Genomic DNA, 24,702 nt, shown 5'->3' with positions numbered 1-24,702 from the left:
ATACCAGTCACAGTTGTTCACTAAGGTGACTTGTCCAGGGTGTACCCCGCCTTCCGCCCGATTGTAGCTGAGATAGGCGCCAGCGCCCCCCGCGACCCCAAAAGGGAATAAGCGGTAAAAAATGGATGGATGGATGGAATTGTTCACAATGAACTTAAGTCCATTTTAGGTCCACTGTCATGGCCTTGTTCACACTTATTTTGGTGGCTTTTCCTGTTTTGTTGATGTTTTCCCTTCCGTTGAGCGCTCTTCCCCGCATTTGCTTTATGTTTGCAATCAAGACTTGTTTGTCACGTCATCTATGTACGTACTTTCTGTTCGACTTGCAAGTCTTTGCTGTCGTCCAGGATTCTGTTTTTGTTTACTTTGTAGCCAGTTCAGTTTTGCTTTCGTTTTTTTTGGCGTAGCCATCTAGGGCTGGGCGATATGTCAATATACTTGATACATCACAAGTTTGTCTCTGTGATAGAAAATGACTATTTGAGTATATGTTCTCACGCAGTTGCTTTTAGCTGCTGGCATTACACTACAGGCTCTTCCCACACTTTCTTGTATCTCCTTCTCACAGAGACATAAAACAAGCGCACCTGTTTACATACGTCACATACGTATACGCCCTCGCGGAGCAGAGAGGTAGCGGCATGGGTAACATTAGCTGTGGTGCGAGTGGTAATACGAGAGAAAGAAGGTGCGAATCTGGTAACAAATGAAGGAAGAATTAATTCCCAAGAAAAACAGCAGGGGTCCATCGTCTGGCGGTGGTTTGGCTTCAAGAGGGAAGATGTCGAACAGACAACCGTATTTTGTCAAAGCGTTGCTACAAAAAGTAGCATTACTGCTAATATGTAGCATGAATTGAAAAGTCACCTGCTAGAGAATGAAGAGTGCTTACTCCGCATGTGAACATCGCCATTCGGTGCCACACCATCAAAATGCCAAGGCAACCATTTCCAGATTAACACCGTATGAAAAAAATAGTCAACAACAAAAGGGGATCACGTCCGCAGGAACCTACCACATAGGGAAGGACAAACACTATTTGATTTCCTATTATGCAGCTCATTGACAGTTATTGAAATATCTTGTGTGACATCATGCACAAAAGTGCACTTTGTTTTAAACTATAGTAGTGGCGTTCTTTAATTTAGTGTTGTTTTGATATGTCATCTTAGTGACATCATGCACAAAAGTGCACTCATGACTTGCTTTCAAATGTCTTAGACAATCTTGCACTTTTTGTTTTGGAAATGACATGAATGTTTGTGCCACTGCTTAATAACTGTTTAATAAATACACTTTTAGTAGTGGTTTCCCTCTCTGCATGAAATTTTAAAAGTAGCATATTTTAATATGAAGTGAATTATATTTATATAGCGCTTTTCTCTAGTGACTCAAAGCGCTTTACATTGTGACACCCAATATCTAAGTTACATTTAAACCAGTGTGGGTGGCACTGGGAGCAGGTGGGTAAAGTGTCTTGCCCAAGGACACGACGGCAGTGACTAGGATGGCGGAAGCGGGAATCGAACCTGCAACCCTCAAGTTGCTGGCACGGCCACTCTACCAACCGAGCTATGCCGCCCCTAATGCAGTATGAAGAAGAAAGTTTGAATGAAGACACATAGAATCATCATACTGCTGTGATTATATGCATCACGTTTTTATTCAAGGCTAAGGCAAAATATTGAGATATATATCGTGTATCGCAACATGGCCTAAAAATAGAGATATATAAAAAAAAAAGGCCATATCGCCCAGCCCTAGAATCAGGTAATACTGATTGATTGATACTTTTATTAGTAGATTGCACAGTACAGTACATATTCCGTACAATTGACCACTAAATGGTAACACCCCAATAAGTTAACTGTGTTAAGTTAATTAATTAATTAATTAATTAATTGTTAAGTTAAGGGACGGCGTGGCGCAGTGGGAGAGTGGCCGTGCGCAACCCGAGGGTCCCTGGTTCAATCCCCACCTAGTACCATCCTGAGCAAGACACTTCACCCTTGCTCCTGATGGGTGCTGGTTAGTGCCTTGCATGGCAGCTCCCCTCCATCAATGCGTGAATGGCTAAATGCGGAAGTAGTGTCAAAGCGCTTTGAGTACCTTGAAGGTAGAAAAGCGCTATACAAGTACAACCCATTTATTTATTTAAACAGGCTTGTATTATCATTTAACACCTTTAACTTGTTAAGAAATATTGCATAGCGTTATCAGTAGACAGAGGAGCCTGTTCAGTTCTAGACTGCTTCATCCCAAGTGCAGGACTAATAGACTCAAAAACTCCTTTGTCCCACACGCCATTAGACTGTTCAACTCCTCTCTGGGGCGGGGGGCAGGGGGTACTAGGATGACAGGGGATGCAAAACAATAACAGTGCAATACGTTTTCATAACATGGACGGGACTCTCACTGCTGTCTTGGAGCCACTATGGATTGAACTTTCACAGTATCATGTTAGACCCGCTCGACATCCATTGCTTTCGGTCCCCTAGAGGGGGGGGGTTGCCCACATCTGAGGTCCTCTCCAAGGTTTCTCATAGTCAGCATTGTCACTGGCGTCCCACTGGATGTGAATTCTCCCTGCCCACTGGGTGTGAGTTTTCCTTGCCCTTTTGTGGGTTCTTCCGAGGATGTTGTAGTCGTAATGATTTGTGCAGTCCTTTGAGACATTTGTGATTTGGGGCTATATAAATAAACATTGATGGATTGATGGTCACTACTGCCTACTTTGTCTTGTTATAGTCTTATTTTACGGTTATATTTTTATTCCCATTGTTGCTTTTTAGTTTTTATTCTTATTGTAATATTTCTCTATTTTGTTTCCATTTAAACCCCCATTATTTACTTTTCTTTAAATTGATCTCAACTCTGTACACTGCTGCTGGAATTTTTATTTTCCTGAAGGAACTCTCCTGAAGGAATCAATAAAGTACTATCTATCTAAATGAGGTAGATAAGTATCTTGCCTGCAGACAAAGTGTGGGCGCCCCTGATGTAGGTAAAAGTGTTCTTTGTCTGTTGAGTTGTGGCCTAAACATGGCTGCCAGGTGCCAAGCTGAAACAGTTGACAGAGTGCAATGTTTACGATGGACTCGCCACTTTGCTGCCAACGCCACAAATCACCCCCAATCCGTGTCTTACGTCCCTCACGTCAGCGCGGCGGACATACCATCGAGGCTTCGTGAAATACGTCAACTCGGCCCCTATATCGGCGCCGTCCGTCACCTGCCACCGGTCTCCCGTCCGGAGGCGCGGTTTGGGAATGCGGACCGTCACTTCGCGGACCGGCGGAAAAGTCATTTATTAACGCCGCTCGGCAGCCTGGCGCTCCCGTGTGAACGCTTCCAGGCGGGTTCGAGAAGGCAGACGCCATCACTCACTTGACCCTGAAGTCGTCGGCCGCCAGCCTGGCGTTGTCGATCTCCAGCATGAGGCGTGCGTTCTCCAGGTTCCTCTTCCTCACCTGAGGGACGCAACAAATGGGTTAGGCTTTATCGGAGCTTGAAATGTGAACGGCTTGGTGGGTTGCGGTGAAAGTTTGGATGAAGGGATGTCAAACTGGTTTTCATGGAGGGCCACATGGCAGTTCTGGCCGCTTGTAGCAGCGAATCATGTATGAAATTGGCTCTGGATTTCATTATCAATTATATAGGTTGTAGAGATGGCTGATAAATGCTTTAAATGTACTATCGGAAATTATCGGTATCGAGTCAAAAAGTGGCCAGGGTCTTCAGCTCTCACTGGATCGGTTAGCAGCAGAGTGTGAAGCGACTGGGATGAGAATCAGCACCTCTTATATTATCAAAAATTCAACAAGTTAGGTTTATTCAGGTGTACTGGAGAGGAGGCTACATCGGATAGTCCAACCTCGGATTCGGGAGGAATAGTGTGGTTTTCGTCCTGGTCGTGGAACTGTGGACCAGCTCTATACTCTCGGCAGGGTTCTTGAGGGTGCATGGGAGTTTGCCCTTCCAGTCTACATGTGCTTTGTGGACTTTGAGAAGACATTCGACCATGGGGAGTGCTTAGAGAGTATGGGGTATCGGATTGCAGCGGTCCACTCCCTGTAAGATCAGTGTCAGAGCTTGGTCCGCATTGCTGGCAGTAAGTTGGACACTTTTCCAGTGAGGGTTGGATTCCGCCAAGGCTGTCCTTTGTCACAGATTCTGTTCATAACTTTTATGGACAGATATTCTAGGCGCAGTCAGGGCGTTGAGGGGTTCCGGTTAGGTGGCTGCAGGATTCGGTCCCTGCTTTTTTGCAGATGATGTGGTCCTGATAGCTTCATCTGGCCAAGAACTTCAGCTCTCACTGGATCGGTTCGCAGCAGAGTGTGAGGCGATTGGGATGAGAATCAGCACCTCTTATATTATTAAAAATTCGACAAGTTAGGTCTATTCAGGTGTACTGGAGAGGAGGCTACGTCGGATAGTCCAACCTCAGATTCGGGAGGAATAGTGTGGTTTTCGTCCTGGTCGTGGAACTGTGGACCAGCGCTATACTCTCGGCAGGGTCCTTAAGGGTGCATGGGAGTTTGCCCAACCAGTCTACATGTGCTTTGTGGACTTTGAGAAGACATTCGACCGTGGGGAGTGCTCAGAGAGTATGGGGTATCGGACTGTCAGATTGTGGCGTTCCACTCCCTGTATGATCAGTGTCGGAGCTTGGTCCGCATTGCTGGCAGTAAGTCGAACACGTTTCCAGTGAGGGTTGGACTCCGCCAAGGCTGCCCTTTGTCACCGATTCTGGTCATAACTTTCATGGACAGATATTTTAGGCGCAGTCAGGGCGTTGAGGGGATCCGGTTTGGTGGCTGCAGGATTCGGTCTCTGCTTTTTGCAGATGATGTGGTCCTGATAGCTTCATCTGGCCAAGAACTTCAGCTCTCACTGGATCGGTTCGCAGCAGAGTGTGAGGCCGTTGGGATGAGAATCAGCATCTCCAAGTCCGAGTCCATAGTTCTCGCCCAGAAAAGGGTGGAGTGCCATCTCCGGGTTGGGGAGGAGACCCTGCCCCAAGTGGAGGAGTTCAAGTACCTCAAAGTCTTGTTCACGAGTGAGGGAAGAGTGGATCGTGAGATTGACAGGCGGGTTGTTGCGACGTCTTCAGTAATGCGGACGCTGTATCGATCCGTTGTGGTGAAGAAGGAGCTGAGCCGTAAGGCAAAGCTCTCAATTTACGTTCCAATCCTCACCTACGGTCATTAGCTTTGGGTCATGACCGAAAGGACAAAATCACGGGTACAAGCGGCTGAAATTATTTTCCTCCGCTGGGTGGTGGGGCTATCCCTTAGAGTAAATCCGCTGCTCCTCCACATGGAGAGGAGCCAGATGAGGTGGTTCGGACATCTGCTCAGGATGCCACTCGAACGCCTCCCTAGGGAGGTGTTTCGGGCATGTCCGACCGCTAGGAGGCCACGGGCAAGACCCAGGACACGTTTGGATTGGTATCTGCAAAAAAGCCCTTATCGCGTCCCAAATTCCAAGCTGCCCCCCCTCTCTCTTGTGGAAGGGGGGGGGCACAGGTCCGGTGGCCATGGATGAAATGCTGTCTGTCCAGAGTCGGGATCCGGGGTGGAACGCTCGCCTGTGCATCGTTTGGGGACATCTCTGCGCTACTGACCCGTCTATGCTCGGGATGGTCTCCTGCTGGCCCCACTATGGACTGGACTATCACTATTATGTTAGATCCACTATGGACTGGAATCTCACTATTATGTTAGATCCACTATGGACTGAACTTTCACAATATTATGTTAGACCCACTCGACGTCCATTGCATGTGGTCTCCCCTAGAGGAGGGTGGGGTGTGTGGGGGGTCCGGCAAATCTGCAATCCTCTCCAAGGTTTCTCATAATCATTCACATTGACATCCCACTGGGTTGTGAGTTTTTCCTTGCTTTTATGTGGGCTCTGAACCGGGGATGTCGCTGTGGCTTGTGCAGCCCTTTGAGACACTTACGATTTAGGGCTATATAAATCAACATTGATTAATTAATTGATTGAGTCTGAAGCAGCACCGTGGAGGGAGGCCCGGCCTCGAAGACAGCGACAGGTGCGTAGATGGCCCAGGTGGGCCTTGTTATCTAATGATTTAGGGCTATTGTAGAATAGTGGTATTAATAGGACAGTGTGTGTGTGTGAAAACTGATGAGTGCTCTTGTTTTTGAATGGACAGATCAGAGTCTAACGGTGTCACACACTCACCTCCTGCCCGATGGCGTGGGCCTGCGCCATCATGCCCTCGATGTCGTGGCCTTTGGGCGCCCTCTCCATCATCAGCTGCTTGATCTTGACCTCCAGCTCGGCGTTGGACCTCTCCAGCGAGCGCACCTTGTCCAGGTAGTTGGCCAGCCGGTCGTTGAGGCCCTGCATGGTCTCCTTCTCGCTGGCGGCCGGCGTCCGGCCGTTGAGCGAGAGGCCCGTGCCCAGCAGGTTGAGTCCGTTGCCCACCGAGACGGAGCGGGACAGCGACAAGGAGCCAGCGGTGGACAGGGAGGGGAATTGGGCTTTGGAGCGGACGCTGCTGCGCCCGCCGTCCCTCACTGACATGCTGGAGAAGGACGGCTGGCGGACAGAGTAGCTGCGCACAGAGAGCGTCGAGGCCATCCTGTACCGCTGCAAGGTAAGAAATATAATACACTGTAAGGCAGGGGTTCTTAACCTTTTTGACCCGACCTTTCCACTATAAATATTAACACTGAATTCTCACTCTTGATTTTAAATCATATTCAATAATCTAAATTACTAACAGTTTACAACCGTGTCAAATGTTTTGAGAGCATGTGTTCATCACAAAAATTATTTATTTACCACATAAACCTTAGGCTTAGGTCAGGCAAATTGGAAAAAATAAGAACTAATTCAGTAATGCGGACATTGTACCGATCCGTTGTGGTGAAGAAGGAGCTGAGCCGGAAGGCAAAGCTCTCAATTTACCGGTCGATCTACGTTCCCATCCTCACCTATGGTCATGAGCTTTGGGTCATGACCGAAAGGATAAGATCACGGGTACAAGCGGCCCAAATGAGTTTCCTCTCTCCTTTAGAGATAGGGTGAGAAGCTCTGCCATCCGGGAGGAACTCAAAGTAAAGCCGCTGCTCCTCCAAATGGAGAGGAGCCAGATGAGGTGGTTCGGGCATCTGGTCAGGATGCCACCCGAACGCCTCCCTAGGGAGGTGTTTAGGGCACGTCCAACCGGTAGGAGACCACGGGGAAGACCCAGGACACGTTGGGAAGACTATGTCTCCCGGCTGGCCTGGGAACGCCTCGGGATCCCCCGGGAAGAGCTAGACGAAGTGGCTGGGGAGAGGGAAGTCTGGGCTTCCCTGCTTAGGCTGCTGCCCCCGCGACCCGACCTCGGATAAGCGGAAGAAGATGGATGGATGGATTCGAAGAACTAATTGTAGGTTCAAACACTGATGACATTTACTAAACAAGACAAGAAGCAAAGAATTAAACAGAGACAGAATAAAATTTGGCTCAATTTGAGGAGAAACGTCTGGACTACACTCTTTGCACAGTTCCACCACGCTCTGGCAAAAGATTGTATGCCACCTCTTTTATTTGGACTATCTCTGATTACAGCTGTTTTCTAAAGGGATGAGGGTCGTAAACAGTTCACAGAAAAGATCGTAAACCGTTCAAAGAAGCGGTGCCTGGAGGGGAGTCTGGTCCTGCTTTCTCTTCACTTTTGTAGTTCTTGGGTCAGAACAATATATTTCTGTTGACGGTATAGCTCAGTTGATAGAGCGGCCGTGCCAGCAACTTGAGGGTTGCAGGTCCGATCCCCGCTTGCACCATCCTAGTCACTGCCGTTGTGTCCTTGGGCAAGACACCTTACCCACCTGCTTCCAATGCCACCCGCACTGGTTTTAAATGTAACTTACATATTGGGTTTCACAATCTAAAAGCGCTTTGAGTCACTTGAGAAAAGCGCTATTTAAATATAATTCACTTCACTACAATACATGAAAGAAACAGAACACCTTCATGTTGCTTCCCATCCTACACAGTGGAGTTTTACAAGCCTTTTGCTTGGTAGGATAAAGGCAGCTTTTGTGCTCTCGCCGGGAACTCAATGTAACACAAAGATTTGTAATAACTTAGATACGATTATTCTAACACTAATCAAATATACTGGATGAGCTGGGAGGGACTAACAATACATCCATCCACCCATCTATTTTCTACCGCTTATTCCCTTTGGGGTCGCTGGTGCCTATCTCAGCTACAATTGGGCGGAAGGCGGCGTACACCCTGGACAAGTCGCCACATCATCGCAGGGCCCAAAAAATACATTTAGATACAATTATGTTGTGCTAAAGTGAGTAAACAAAATGTATAATGAATATGTTCTTTAATAAAACTCTCAATAATATTATAGTGCAAATTAAAACACAGCTCCACCACTTTAGTCAGTTTTTGCGCTTAAAAACTTATTTTTGACTTCAGCATTAGACTTCTTCTGTTTGTTTGATAAAGTCATTGCTGCCACAAGTGGTGGAAAAGGGTATTACAACTGAGAAATAGATTTTTTTTTTGTTAAAGTAGCAATGATTGTCACATACACTAGGTGTGGTGGAATTATTGTCTGCATTCGACCCATCACCCTTGATCACTCCCTGGGAGGTGAGGGGAGCAGTGAGCAGCAGCGGTGGCCACGCCCGGGAATCATTTTTGGTGATTAAGCCCCAATTCCAACGCTTTATGCCGAGTGTAATGGGTCCCATTTTTATAGTCTTTGGTTTGACTCGGCCGGGGTTTGAACTCACGTTTTACCAATCTCAGGGCGGACACTCTAACCACTAGGCCACTGAGCAGTGTTTCGGGTTGTTTCCAACTAAATGACATTCTTCCTATTAAAAAAAGTGCACAAACGTTGGTATCTTGGGAAAAGCATGGGTGGACAATAATAAACAATGACGTTTTTTTAGACTAATAAGAAGAAATTTGTAGATACAGTATATAGTGCATGTCCATTAGATAATCGAGCAAAGAAAATGTGTCAAACTCAAATACAGAGTGGGCCAAAATTTCAAACTGAACCAAGGTTGAACAAATTAACCTTTTTAATAGGGATCCAAACAAGTTTTGCATTGAATATTGAACAAGCAAGGCTTATATAACTTTATAGTGACATGCAAAATAGAGTTTCTAATAATAATTTTAATAATAATTAAAAAGCATCAATGGCATATATCAAATAAAATTTAAATAAAAATGTAATGCCTCTTTTCTATTTGCAGCCTTCTGAGGTAAATATCAAACTTTTTCCACCGGTTAATCATGAATTTGAAAATAAAAAAACAATAATCAATTAATCAAACATTCAAGCCTTCAAGTAGCAAAAGAAAGTGCATGAATAAAACGTTAATTATTGCTCAGTTTGCTACACTGATTTGCTTTAACACTGAATATGGAACAAGCAACGCTTACATAACTTAATAGTGCAAAATCAAATTTCAAAAAACAAACAAAAAAACATCAATGGTATATTAAATACAATTTAAATAAATGGAATGCCTCTTTTCTATTTGCAGCCTTCTGAGGCAAATATCAACATTATTTTTCCACAGGCTAATAAATTTCAAAATAAAATAATGAGGTGGGTGGGAAGAGTTAGTGCTGCAAGGGTTTCTGGGTATTTGTTCTGTTGTGTTTATGTTGTGCTACGGTGCAGATGTTCTCCCGAAACGTGTTTGTCATTCTTGTTTGGTGTGGGTTGACAGTGTGCCGCATATTTGTAACAGTGTTAAAACTTGTTTATACAGCCACCCTCAGTGTGACCTGTGTGGCTGTTGCATTCACTTACAGTGGGGCAAATAAGTATTTAGTTAGCCAACGATTGTGCAAGTTCTCCCTCTTAAAATGATGACAGAGGTCTGTCATTTTCATCATAGGTACACTTCAACTGTGAGAGACAGAATGTGAAAAAAAAATCCAGGAATTAACATTGTAGGAATTTTAAAGAATTTATTTGTAAGTTATGGTGGAAGATAAGTATTTGGTCAACCATTCAAAGCTCTCACTGATGGAAGGAGGTTTTGGCTCAAAATCTCACGATACATGGCCCCATTCATTCTTTCCTTAACACGGATCAATCGTCCTGTCCCCTTAGCAGAAAAACAGCCCCAAAGCATGATGTTTCCACCCCCATGCTTCACAGTAGGAATGGTGTTCTTGGGATGCAACTCAGTATTCTTCTTCCTCCAAACACGACGAGTTGAGTTTATACCAAAAAAAAGTTCCATTTTGGTTTCATCTGACCACATGACATTCTCCCAATCCTCTGCTGTATCATCCATGTATCCATTTTGGTATAAACTCAACTCGTCGTGTTTGGAGGAAGAAGAATACTGAGTTGCATCCCAAGAACACCATACCTACTGTGAAGCATAGGGGTGGAAACATCATGCTTTGGGGCTGTTTTTATGCTAAGGGGACAGTTGAAGTGTACCTATGATAAAATTACAGACCTCCGTCATCATTTTAAGTGGGAGAACTTGCACAATCGGTGGCTGACTAAATATTTGTTTGCCCCACTGTATGTGTGTGTGTACAATACGCATATATTATATGTCCTGGGGCAAGACACTTGACCCACCTGCTCCCAGTGCCACCCACACTGCTTTAAAAATGTAACTTAGATATTGGGTTTCACTATGTAAAGCGCTTTGAGTCACTCTAGAAAAGCGCTATATAAATATAATTCACTTCACTCAAATCACCGTTCTTTTTAAGTCAGAAATATTTCTGTGCTTTTCAGATGAGGAAAAGAATGGAGATTGGACGTATTGTCTATTCACAATGGCAACTGTAATTTGCATAATTCGCCACGCATGACTAAGGTCTTAGGGACAACCCCGTTGAAGCGGAATGGCAGGACCTCCACGAAGGCTAAACAATCCACACAAAGTCATAAAAAACTCTTACAAAATGCTAAAAAAAAAAAAATGTTTGTGAGGTTTAGTTTTTTCCATAAGCATGCAAAGAAACAAAAGAAGCGCTTCCTTAGTGATGCAACTTTTTAAACCCTGACATTATTGCAATCATGTCACCTTTTTTTTTATATAATAAATACTTACATGATTATGGTGTTCCGGTTCAGGTCAACTGTTCCAGCCTGGATGCTGCAGAAAGACGTCCTCGCCCGTGGACCAGGTTTTTGCAGGTGAGTCCGGCTGCAGAGGATCACCGCTCTCCTCCCCGCCCACGGGGGTTGGGGGGTGGAGACACCGCCGTCCCCTGTCCAATCCCAGGTTGCAGAGACAGGGAGGAGGTAGGATGCAACATGACACCCTGGAGGTAAGAAGTAAACGCAGACAGTGCAACCTTCAAACTTGGAAGACTAGTTCATTGTCAGCAGGATGTGAGAACTACATACTTGTTGGCTTCCAAAGCGTATTCCAGTCCGGTTTGGACACACAAATCCTCAATTAAGCGATCCACTGTGTCCTCCGTTCCCGTAGACCAGGCAATTACTTTTGACTCGGCCAGTATATATATTTTTAGGAACACAAATACAAAACCTCACAATAATGTATGATTGAATGCTAAAAATATTATGACAGACTGCCTTAAAAAACAGAATGGAATTTTTTACATTTTTCTACGAATGATAAAACACTGAAAAATGTAGAAAAATGTAAAAAATTCCATTCCGTTTTTTAAGGCGGTCTGTCATAATATTTTGAGCATTCAATCAGACATTATTGTGAGGTTTTGTATTAGTGTTCCTAAAAATATATACACTGGCCGAGTCAAAAGTAATTGCCCAGGCCTGGTCTACGGGAACGTATTCCAGTCCGGTTTGGACACACAAATCCTCAATCAAGCGGTCCACTGTGTCCTCGGTTCCCGTAGACCAGGCAATTATTTTTGACTCGGCCAGTATATATATTTTTAGGAACACTAATACAAAACCTCACAATAATGTATGATTGAATGCTAAAAATATTATGACAGACCGCCTTAAAAAACGGAATAGAATGTTTTACATTTTTCTACGAATGATAAAACACTGAAAAATGTAAAAAATTCCATTCCGTTTAAGGCGGTCTGTCATAATATTTTTAGCATTCAATCAGACATTATTGTGAGGTTTTGTATTAGTGTTCCTAAAAATATATACACTGGCCGAGTCAAAAGTAATTGCCCAGGCCTGGTCTACGGGAACGTATTCCAGTCCGGTTTGGACACACAAATCCTCAATTAAGCAGTCCACTGTGTCCTCGGTTCCCGTAGACCAGGCAATTACTTTTGACTCGGCCAGTGTATATATTTTTAGGAACACAAATACAAAACCTCACAATAATGTCTGATTGAATGCTAAAAACGTTATGACAGACTGCCTTGAAAAACAGAATGGAATTTTTTACATTTTTCTACGAATGATAAAACACTGAAAAATGTAGAAAAATGTAAAAAATTCCATTCCGTTTTTTAAGGCGGTCTGTCATAATATTTTGAGCATTCAACCAGACATTATTGTGAGGTTTTATATTAGTGTTCCTAAAAATATATACACTGGCCGAGTCAAAAGTAATTGCCCAGGCCTGGTCTACGGGAATGTATTCCAGTCCGGTTTGGACACACAAATCCTCAATCAAGCAGTCCACTGTAGACCAGGCCGGTATATCTATTTTTAGGAACACTAATACAAAACCTCACAATATTGTCTGATTGAAAGCTAAAAACGTTATGACAGACCGCCTTAAAAAACGGAATGGAATTTTTTACATTTTTCTACGAATGATAAAACACTGAAAAATGTAGAAAAATTCCATTCCGTTTTTTAAGGCGGTCTGTTATAATATTTTTAGCATTCAATCAGACATTATTGTGAGGTTTTGTATTAGTGTTCCTAAAAATATATACACTGGCCGAGTCAAAAGTAATTGCCCAGGCCTGCTCTACGGGAACGTATTCCAGTCCGGTTTGGACACACAAATCCTCAATCAAGCAGTCCACTGTAGACCAGGCCGGTATATCTATTTTTAGGAACACTAATACAAAACCTCACAATAATGTCTGATTGAATGCTAAAAATATGACGGATCGCCTTAAAAAACGGAATGTAATTTTTTACATTTTTCTACGAATGATAAAACACTGAAAAATTAAAAAAATTCCATTCCGTTTTTTAAGGGGGTCTGTCATAATATTTTTAGCATTCAATCAGACATTATTGTGAGGTTTTGTATTAATGTTCCTAAAAATATATATACTGGCCGAGTCGAAAGTAATTGCCCAGGCCTGGTCTACGGGAACGTATTCCAGTCCGGTTTAGACACACAAATCCTCAATTAAGCAGTCCACTGTGTCCTCCGTTCCCGTAGACCAGGGAAGTGTGACGTTCATATTTTGTCAATTTTCAATGTTTTATCATTCGTAGAAAAATGTAAAAAATTCCATTCCGTTTAAGGCGGTCTGTTATAATATTTTTAGCATTCAATCAGACATTATTGTGAGGTTTTGTATTAGTGTTCCTAAAAATATATATACTGGCCGAGTCAAAAGTAATTGCCCAGGCCTGGTCTACGGGAACGTATTCCAGTCCGGTTTGGACACACAAATCCTCAATCAGGCGGTCCACTGTGTCCTCCGTTCCCGTAGACCAGGCCTGGGCAATTACTTTTGACTCGGCCAGTATATCTATTTTTAGGAACACTAATACAAAACCTCACAATAATGTCTGATTGAATGCTAAAAATATGACGGATCGCCTTAAAAAACGGAATGGAATTTTTTACATTTTTCTACGAATGATAAAACACTGAAAAATTAAAAAAATTCCATTCCGTTTTTTAAGGGGGTCTGTCATAATATTTTTAGCATTCAATCAGACATTATTGTGAGGTTTTGTATTAATGTTCCTAAAAATATATATACTGGCCGAGTCGAAAGTAATTGCCCAGGCCTGGTCTACGGGAACGTATTCCAGTCCGGTTTAGACACACAAATCCTCAATTAAGCAGTCCACTGTGTCCTCCGTTCCCGTAGACCAGGGAAGTGTGACGTTCATATTTTGTCAATTTTCAATGTTTTATCATTCGTAGAAAAATGTAAAAAATTCCATTCCGTTTAAGGCGGTCTGTCATAATATTTTTAGCATTCAATCAGACATTATTGTGAGGTTTTGTATTAGTGTTCCTAAAAATATATACACTGGCCGAGTCAAAAGTAATTGCCCAGGCCTGGTCTACGGGAACGTATTCCAGTCCAGTTTGGACACACAAATCCTCAATCAAGCGGTCCACTGTAGACCAGGCCTGGGCAATTATTTTTGACTCGGCCGGTATATCTATTTTTAGGAACACTAATACAAAACCTCACAATAATGTCTGATTGAATGCTAAAAATATGACAGACCGCCTAAAAAACGGAATGGAATTTTTTACATTTTTCTACGAATGATAAAACACTGAAAAATGTAGAAAAATGTAAAAAATTCCATTTAGTTTTTTAAGGCGGTCTGTCATAATATTTTTAGCATTCAATCAGACATTATTGTGAGGTTTTGTATTAGTGTTCCTAAAAATATATATACTGGCCGAGTACAAAGTAATTGCCCAGGTCTGGTCTACGGGAACGTATTCCAGTCCGGTTTGGACACACAAATCCTCAATTAAGCGATCCACTGTGTCCTCGGTTCCCGTAGACCAGGCAATTACTTTTGACTCGGCCGGTATATATATTTTTAGGAACACAAATACAAAACCTCACAATAATGTCTGATTGAATGCTAAAAACGTTATGACAGACTGCCTTGAAAAACAGAATGGAATTTTTTACATTTTTCTACGAATGATAAAACACTGAAAAATGTAGAAAAATGTAAAAAATTCCATTCCGTTTTTTAAGGCGGTCTGTCATAATATTTTGAGCATTCAACCAGACATTATTGTGAGGTTTTATATTAGTGTTCCTAAAAATATATACACTGGCCGAGTCAAAAGTAATTGCCCAGGCCTGGTCTACGGGAACGTATTCCAGTCCAGTTTGGACACACAAATCCTCAATCAAGCGGTCCACTGTAGACCAGGCCTGGGCAATTATTTTTGACTCGGCCGGTATATCTATTTTTAGGAACACTAATACAAAACCTCACAATAATGTCTGATTGAATGCTAAAAATATGACAGACCGCCTAAAAAACGGAATGGAATTTTTTACATTTTTCTACGAATGATAAAACACTGAAAGATGTAGAAAAATTCCATTCCGTTTTTTAAGGCGGTCTGTCATAACGTTTTTAGCTTTCAATCAGACATTATTGTGAAGTTTTGTATTAGTGTTCCTAAAAATAGATATACCGGTCGAGTCAAAAGTAATTGCCCAGGCCTGGTCTACGGGAACGTATTCCAGTCCGGTTTGGACACACAAATCCTCAATCAGGCGGTCCACTGTGTCCTCGGTTCCCGTAGACCAGGCAATTACTTTTGACTCGGCCAGTATATATATTTTTAGGAACAATAATACAAAACCTCACAATAATGTCTGATTGAATGCTAAAAATATGACAGACCGCCTTAAAAAACGGAATAGAATGTTTTACATTTTTCTACGAATGATAAAACACTGAAAAATGTAGAAAAATGTAAAACATTCCATTCCGTTTTTTAAGGCGGTCTGTCATAATATTTTTAGCATTCAATCAGACATTATTGTGAGGTTTGGTATTAGTGTTCCTAAAAATATATATACTGGCCGAGTCAAAAGTAATTGCCCAGGCCTGGTCTACGGGAACGTATTCCAGTCCGTTTTGGACACACAAATCCTCAATCAAGCAGTCCACTGTAGACCAGTCCAGTATATATATTTTTAGGAACACTAATACAAAACCTCACAATATTGTCTGATTGAAAGCTAAAAACGTTATGACAGACCGCCTTAAAAAACGGAATGGAATTTTTTACATTTTTCTACGAATGATAAAACACTGAAAAATGTAGAAAAATTCCATTCCGTTTAAGGCGGTCTGTTATAATATTTTTAGCATTCAATCAGACATTATTGTGAGGTTTTGTATTAGTGTTCCTAAAAATATATATACTGGCCGAGTCAAAAGTAATTGCCTGCTCTACGGGAACGTATTCCAGTCCGGTTTGGACACACAAATCCTCAATCAAGCAGTCCACTGTAGACCAGGCCGGTATATCTATTTTTAGGAACACTAATACAAAACCTCACAATAATGTCTGATTGAATGCTAAAAATATGACGGATCGCCTTAAAAAACGGAATGTAATTTTTTACATTTTTCTACGAATGATAAAACACTGAAAAATTAAAAAAATTCCATTCCGTTTTTTAAGGGGGTCTGTCATAATATTTTTAGCATTCAATCAGACATTATTGTGAGGTTTTGTATTAATGTTCCTAAAAATATATATACTGGCCGAGTCGAAAGTAATTGCCCAGGCCTGGTCTACGGGAACGTATTCCAGTCCGTTTTAGACACACAAATCCTCAATTAAGCGGTCCACTGTGTCCTCCGTTCCCGTAGACCAGGGAAATGTGACGTTCATATTTTGTCAATTTTCAATGTTTTATCATTCGTAGAAAAATGTAAAAAATTCCATTCCGTTTAAGGCGGTCTGTTATAGTATTTTTAGCATTCAATCAGACACTATTGTGAGGTTTTGTATTAGTGTTCTTAAAAATATATATACTGGCCGAGTCAAAAGTAATCGCCCAGGCCTGGTCTATGGGAACGTATTCCAGTCCGTTTTGGACACACAAATCCTCAATCAAGCAGTCCACTGTAGACCAAGCCTGGGCAATTATTTTTGACTCGGCCGGTATATATATTTTTAGGAACACTAATACAAAACCTCACAATAATGTCTGATTGAATGCAAAAAATATGACAGACCGCCTTAAAAAACGGAATGGAATTTTTTACATTTTTCTACGAATGATAAAACACTGAATATTGACAAAATATGAAAGTCATACCCCCTTCACAATCAAGTGAAATGCCACAAAAATGCAACAAACAGTGAAATATGAAGGTGAAGATACACAATAAACCCACCAACAATCTGATATACAGTATTTGATGAATTTCCCCCAGGGATCAATAAAGTACTTTCTATTCTATTCAATAGCTTTAGAACTTTGTTGTGAAAATCTCCTTCCGCGTCTTTGGAAACGCTTCCCGCCCACACTGCTTGGTGCCTCGTCTGAGTCATAGTAACTAATTAGATTACCATAGTAACTAATTAGATTACCATAGTAACTGGTATATCATCCATAAGCACAGATTCCAACCATTGAACTACTTTCCATAGTTGAAGACTTACGGTCATTAGAAAATATGACAGCACATTAAAATGGCAGATACACTTTTCATCTTAAAGATCTAAAAAGATTATTTTGGAAGGTCCGGCGGGCCAGATTGAAAAGCTCAACGGGCCGCATGTGGCCCCCGGGCCTCAATTTGCCCAGATTTGTGTTGGATCCACTATGGACTGGACTCTCACTATTATGTTGGATCAACGATGGACTGGACTCTCACTATTATGTTGGATCCAATATGGACTGAACTCTCACTATCATGCTAGATCCACTATGGACTGGATTCTCATAAATATGTTAGATCCACTATGGACTGGACTCTCACTATTATGTTAGATCCACTATGGACTGGACTCTCACTATTATGTTAGATCCACTATGGACGGGACTCTCACAATTTTATGTTGGATCCACTATGGACTGGATTCCCACTATTATGTTAGATCCACTATGGACTGGATTCCCACTATTATGTTAGATCCACTATGGACCGGAATCTCACACTATAATGTTAGATCCACTATGGATTGGACTCTCACTATTATGCTAGATCCACTATGGACCGGAATCTCACTATTATGTTAGATCCACTATGGACTGGACTCTCACTATTATGTTGGATCCACTATGGACTGGACTCTCACACTATTATGTTAGATCCACTATGGATTGGACTCTCACTATTATGCTAGATCCACTATGGACCGGAATCTCACTATTATGTTAGATCCACTATGGACTGGACTCTCACTATTACGTTAGATCCACTATGGACGGGACTCTCACAATTTTATGTTGGATCCACTATGGACTGGATTCCCACTATTATGTTAGATCCACTATGGACTGGATTCCCACTATTATGTTAGATCCACTATGGACCGGAATCTCACTATTATGTTGGATCCACTATGGACTGGACTCTCACACTATTATGTTAGATCCACTATGGATTGGACTCTCACTATTATGCTAGATCCACTATGGACCGGAATCTCACTATTATGTTAGATCCACTATGGACTGGACTCTCACTATTATGTTAGATCCACTATGGACTGGACTCTCACTATTATGTTAGATCCACTATGGACTGGACTCTCACTATTATGTTAGATCCACTATGGACGGGACTCTCACAATTTTATGTTGGATCCACTATGGACTGGATTCCCACTATTATGTTAGATCCACTATGGACTGGATTCCCACTATTATGTTAGATCCACTATGGACCGGAATCTCACTATTATGTTAGATCCACTATGGACTGGACTCTCACACTATTATGTTAGATCCACTATGGACCGGAATCTCACTATTATGTTAGATCCACTATGGACTGGACTCTCACTATTATGTTAGATCCACTATGGACTGGACTCTCACTATTATGTTAGATCCACTATGGACGGGACTCTCACTATTATATTAGATCCACTATGGACTGGAATCTCACTATTATGTTAGATCCACTATGGACTGGACTCTCACTATTATGTTAGATCCACTATGGACTGGACTCTCACTATTATGTTAGATCCACTATGGGATGGACTCTCACTATTATGTTAGATCCACTATGGGATGGACTCTCACTATTATATTAGATCCACTATGGGATGGACTCTCACAAGTTTATGTTAGATCTACTATGGACTGGACTCCCACTGTTATGTTAGATCCACTATGGACTGTACTCTCACTATTATGTTAGATCCACTATGGACTGTACTCTCACTATTATATTAGATCTACTATGGACTGGACTCCCACTGTTATGTTAGATCTACTATGGACTGGACTCTCACTATTATGTTAGATCCACTATGGACTGGACTCTCACTATTATTTAGATCCACTATGGACTGGACTCTCACTATTTTGTTAAATCCACTATGGACTGGACTCTCACTATTTTGTTAAATCCACTATGGACTGGACTTGATGGAAAAGCTCAATGGACCTGGGCCTTAATGTGCCCAGGTCTGCCGTAGACATTTAGTGTAGGTCCACAGCCCCGAGGGGCCCGGTGAGAAAAAGGACGCGAGCAGAGGAACAATGAGGGCCAGAGAATGAGAAGAAAGCCAAGACCCCTGAGAAAATAAAAGGGCGTATCCGGCTGAACTGGAAACCTGGTTTGCGTTACCATGTTGACTGTTCTAGTTGGACCACGTATTGACTTACACTTCCTGTAAAATAGTCCCCTGAGCCTCATATTTTTATCTACCTACAGTAGCTCTTTATGATCTCAGACACTGTGTTTACGTATCAAAGTACTTCACCGTCTAGCTCCATCTGTCAGAGTAATCATGTCTATATTGTCACACAAACTTTATCAATCAATCAATGTTTATTTATATAGCCCTAAATCACAGGTGTCTCAAAGGGCTGCACAAGCCACAACGACATCCGCGGCAAAGAGCCCACATAAGGGCAAGGGAAAAACTCACCCCAATGGGACGTCGATGACAATGACTATGAGAAACCTTGGAGAGGAGCGTATATGTGGGCAACCCCCCAACCCCACAACCCTAGGAGAGACCGAGAGCAATGGATGTCGAGTGGGTCTTACATAATATTGTGAAAGTCCAGTCCATAGTGGATCTAACATACCAGTGAGAGAGTCCAGTCCATAGCGGATCCAACATAATCCAGTCCATAGTGGATGTAACATAAGAATGAGGGTCCAGTCCATAGTGGATCTAACATAATAGTGAGGGTCCAGTCCATTGTGGATCTAAAAGTGAGAGTCAAGTCCATAGTGGCTCTAACATAATAGTGTGAGAGTCCACTCCATAGTGGATCCAACATAAAAGTGAGAGTCCAGTCCATAGTGGATCCAACATAAAAGTGAGAGTCCAGTCCATAGTGGATCTAACATAATAGTGAGAGTCCAGTCCATAGTGGATCTAGCATAATAGTGAGAGTCCAGTCCATAGTGGGTCTAACATAATAGTGAGAGTCCAGTCCATAGTGGATCTAACATAATAGAGAGAGTCCAGTCCATAGTGGATCTAACATAATAGTGAGGGTCCAGTCCATTGTGGATCTAAAAGTGAGAGTCAAGTCCATAGTGGCTCTAACATAATAGTGAGAGAGTCCAGTCCATAGTGGACCTAACATAATAGCGAGAGTCCAGTCCAGAGTGGATCTAGCATAATAGTGAAGAGTCCAGTCCATAGTGGGTCTAACATAATAGTGAGAGTCCAGTCCATAGTGGATCTAGCATAATAGTGAGAGTCCAGTCCATAGTGGATCTAACATAATAGTGACAGAGTCCAGTCCATAGTGGATCTAGCATAATAGTGAGAGTCCAGTCCATAGTAGATCTAGCATAATAGTGAGAGTTCAGTCCATAGTGGATCTGACATAATAGTGAGAGTCCAGTCCATAGTGGATCCAACATAATAAAGAAAGTCCAGTCCATAGTGGATCTAACATAATAGTGAGAGTCTAGTCCATAGTGGATCCGACATAATAGTGAGAGTCCAGTCCAGAGTGGGTCTAACATAATAGTGAGTGTCCAGTCCGTAGCGGATCTAACTAACATAATAGTGAGAGTCCAGTCCATAGTGGATCTGACATAATAGCGAGAGTCCAGTCCGTAGTGGATCTAACATAATAGCGAGAGTCCAGTCCATAGTGGATCTAACATAATAGCTAGAGTCCAGTCCATAGTATTTCGAACATAATAATGAGAGTCCAGTCCATAGTGGATCCAACATAATAGTGAGAGTCCAGTCCATAGTGGATCTAACATAATAGTGACAAAGTCCAGTCCATAGTGGATCTAACATAATAGTGAGAGTCCAGTCCATAGTGGCTCTAGCATATTAATGAGAGTCAAGTCCATAGTGGATCCAACATAATAGTGAGAGTTCAGTCCATAGTGGATCTGACATAATAGTGAGAGTCCAGTCCGTAGTGGATCCGACATAATAAAGAAAGTCCAGTCCATAGTTGATCTAATATAGTGAGAGTCCCGTCCATAGTGGAGCCAGCAGGAGACCATCCCAAGCGGAGACGGGTCAGCAGCGCAGAGATGTCCCCAACCGATGCACATGCAAGCGGTCCATCCCGGGTCCCAACTCTGGACACCCAGCACTTCATCCATGGCCACCGGACCAGTGTCCCCCGCAGCCCTTCCACGAGGGAGAGGGGGGCAGAGGAGAAAAGAAAAGGCAGATCAACTGGTCTGAAAAGGGGGCTCTATTTAAAGGCTAGAGTATACAAATGAGTTTTAAGATGGAAATTAAATGCTTCTACCGAGGTAGCATCTCTAACATTCCGGAGTACTGGAGCCCGAATAGAAAACGCGCTATAGCTCGCAGACTTTTTTTGGGCTCTGGGAATCACTAATACTTTAGAATGCTTAAAGTCCGTTGCTATAGTTATTAGTTATCGTGCTCAAGTTAGACTTTTGAATCAATGCAAGGACGAAACTTCTAGTCCGAGGGGTGGCCTCAGCCGCAGATGTTATCATTGCTTTAGCCCGCTAACAGCCAAGGACTTCCAGGACGTCGACACAGATAAGATGACAACACGAAGACGAAGCAGAGACAAGGTGAAATCACACGGCTGAGGACTTCCAGGACCTCAACGCAGATAAGACGACAGACAAAGCAGAGACAAGGCGAAATCACAAGGCCCCCAGCACATTCCGTCACGTATTGTGCGTACTGGACCTGCTTAGCAAAATATATGTGACCAGTCCTTTCAGAGGTGGCCTCAGTGATGTTGACTATGAAACTCCTGAATAAATAGAGGGACACGGAAGCTGAACCTTAGAGCGTAGGGCAAAACTGTGACTAAGTGTGCAGCGCCATGCGTTCTCCTCATGAGCTAAATTGAACTTTGTCTCTGCATGGTTCCTTGCTTCTTGTCTGATTCATGGATGTCATCAGTGTTTGAACCTGACACCATCCTATTTTGCTGATTTGTATTGTACCATATGTAAGAAATCTGCGTTCAAAGAACTCCGGCTTAGTGATTCCCAGAGCCCAAAACAAGTCTGCGGGCTATAGAGCGTTTTCTATTGGGGCTCCAGTGCTCTGGAATGCCCTCCTGGTAACAGCTAGAGATGCTACCTCAGTAGAAGCATTGGTCACCCACATCTGTGGTCCTCTCCAAGGTTTCTAATTGTCATCCCACTGGGTTGAGTTTCTCCTTGCCCTGATGTGGGATCTGAACTGAGGATGTTGTGGCTTGTGCAGCCCTTTGAAACACTTGTGATTTAGGGCTACATAAATAAACATTGATTGATATTTATGATATAGTGCACTGATAACTGTAGGGGGGGGAAAAATCCCCTGAAGAGCAGGGAAACCTGCGAAACAGGCTTGTAGGAAAGAAATAGCCTCTGTGTTTTTTCCCGACCTAACATATATTCCACTCTAACCCAGTATAACGGATAAACCACAGAAACCTTGATTATATTTGGAAAAAAATCCCCTGAAGAGCCGGGAAACCTGCGAAACTGGCTTGTAGGGATGAAATAGGTCGGGGAAAAACGCAGAGGCTAACGTATATTCCGCTCTACCCTGGTATTGAGCATTTTATATAACAGGTAAACCACAGAAACCTTGACTATACTTGGAAAAAAATCCCCTGAAAATCACGGTGTGGAGGTTGCCCTTCAGGGGGTTCCTCAGACCACCAGGCACTGACATGAGAGCCCATTTCAGGGTTACAGTACAGTTTTATTCAGTCATAATGTCTTCAGGTTGCTTTCCAGCAATTTTCTTTTCGTCTCTTTCAGTCCCACTCTCGCTCTCACACCAGCTCCCCTTCCGCTCCAACAACATCTCTCCTCCCAGCTGCTGCTTATACAGAGCGACAGGTGATTAGATAACAAGGCCCACCTGGGCCACCTACACACCTGTCACTGACTGAGGCCGGTCCTGGCACAGCCCGGTCTGCTGCAGGCCCGCAGGCCACGCCCCCCTCCACACAGGGAAATTTGAAACAGGCTTGAAGGGTGAAATAGCCTCTGTTTTTTAGTGTATTCCGCTCTACCCCGGTATAACGGATAAGCCACAGAAACCTCGACTATATTTGGAAAAAAATCCCCTGAGGAGCAGGGAAACCTGCGAGACAGGCTTGTAGGGAAGAGGCTATGGAATAAACATTTAATTATATATTCACGTTAAAAAATAATACAGTAGTAACGGGGCCTTGCTCTTGTCTCCCACCCAGTGACTGCCAGAGAGTTGGAGCGCCACCCTGTGTCTCCTTGTTGAAGGTGGAAGGCATTTTGCCAGGAACAGGTCTCAGGTGAAGGCTCCCAAGGTCCAGAAACAACTGAAATCTAAGTTTGATATTGGGAACTTGCAGTTGAACGGTCTGTTTGTATGCGGGAAGTTAGTGTTTATTTTAGACTTCTCACTTCCTTAATGTTCCTTTGTTTTTGTTTCAAACAATTATTTAACATCCGTGATGCTAAACAAAAACAAGTTTTAAAGGGTTTTAAATGTAAACTACATTGTTGGCCGCCATTGCCATCTGCTGGATGTCTTGAGGCACTGCACCATTTGTCCCAAACGGATTAGTAGCATTTATCCATCCATCCATTTTCTACCGCTTATTCCCTTTCGGGGTCACGGGGGGCACTGGCGCCTATCTCAGCTACAATCGGACGGAAGGCGGGGTACACCCTGGACAAGTCGCCACCTCATCGCAGGGCCAACACAGATAGACAGACAACATTCACACTCTCATTTAGCAGTAAGATAAGTATTTGACTTAACATTTTTAATCACCCATCCATCCATTTCCTACCGCTTATTCCCTTTTGGGGTCGCTGGCGCCTATCTCAGCTACAATCGGGCGGAAGGCGGTGTACACCCCGGACAAGTCGCCACCTCATCGCAGGGAGGGGTTACTGCATTTTTAATCAATTATTATTCTATAACCTTGGTAATGAGGTGTGAGAACCCCTTGCTGAATGTTCTGAATTCCTGTTTCAATTCCAGTGTTGTATTAAGCAAATGGATGCAGGTGGATTTGACATCCGTGAGTTAAGATTGATCACCTAATCAACATTCCACGCAATTGTTGGTCCATTCTGTTAAGATTCGACACTTATTCCTGTTAATTTAACAAGCTTTGTTTTTACAACACTGCCATCTGGCGAAACTGGCGTGGTAGTGCACCACTAGACCCCAATGTAAAATCCCCAGGGATCATTCTCACTTAACATTCTATAAACATATCAGGCATAATAAACAATTTCTTGATTAGTGATAATATCACGTATTTTGGGCAATCTTTGACATGAATCAAGTGAGGTCATTGCTTTCAACGCATGAGTACGTCCACAACAAAACAACAATGAACACACAATTACGATAAACTCCAACACCAGTGAAGTTGGCATGTTGTCATCCATCCA

General features: G+C 42.8%; 1 protein-coding gene across 1 annotated transcript in view; it reads right to left on the bottom strand.

Annotated features, from left to right (window-relative positions):
- The window catches only part of LOC133549631 (keratin, type I cytoskeletal 18-like), a 57,930-nt gene that overhangs the window by 24,121 nt on the left and 9,107 nt on the right, over positions 1-24,702 (bottom strand). Inside the window, exons 2-4 of the mRNA XM_061895259.1 lie at positions 11,093-11,306; positions 6,213-6,623; positions 3,387-3,469 (exon numbers count right to left, since the gene is read on the bottom strand). Of these exons, the coding sequence (XP_061751243.1) occupies positions 3,387-3,469; positions 6,213-6,614 (485 nt within the window). The 5' untranslated portion in view covers positions 6,615-6,623; positions 11,093-11,306. The remainder of the gene's footprint in view (positions 1-3,386; positions 3,470-6,212; positions 6,624-11,092; positions 11,307-24,702) is intronic.

This window comes from Nerophis ophidion, linkage group LG01, assembly GCF_033978795.1.
Source record: "Nerophis ophidion isolate RoL-2023_Sa linkage group LG01, RoL_Noph_v1.0, whole genome shotgun sequence".
Taxonomy (NCBI): domain Eukaryota; kingdom Metazoa; phylum Chordata; class Actinopteri; order Syngnathiformes; family Syngnathidae; genus Nerophis; species Nerophis ophidion.
Note: the sequence above shows the minus strand (reverse complement) of the source record. Positions and strands in the feature narration are given on the sequence as shown.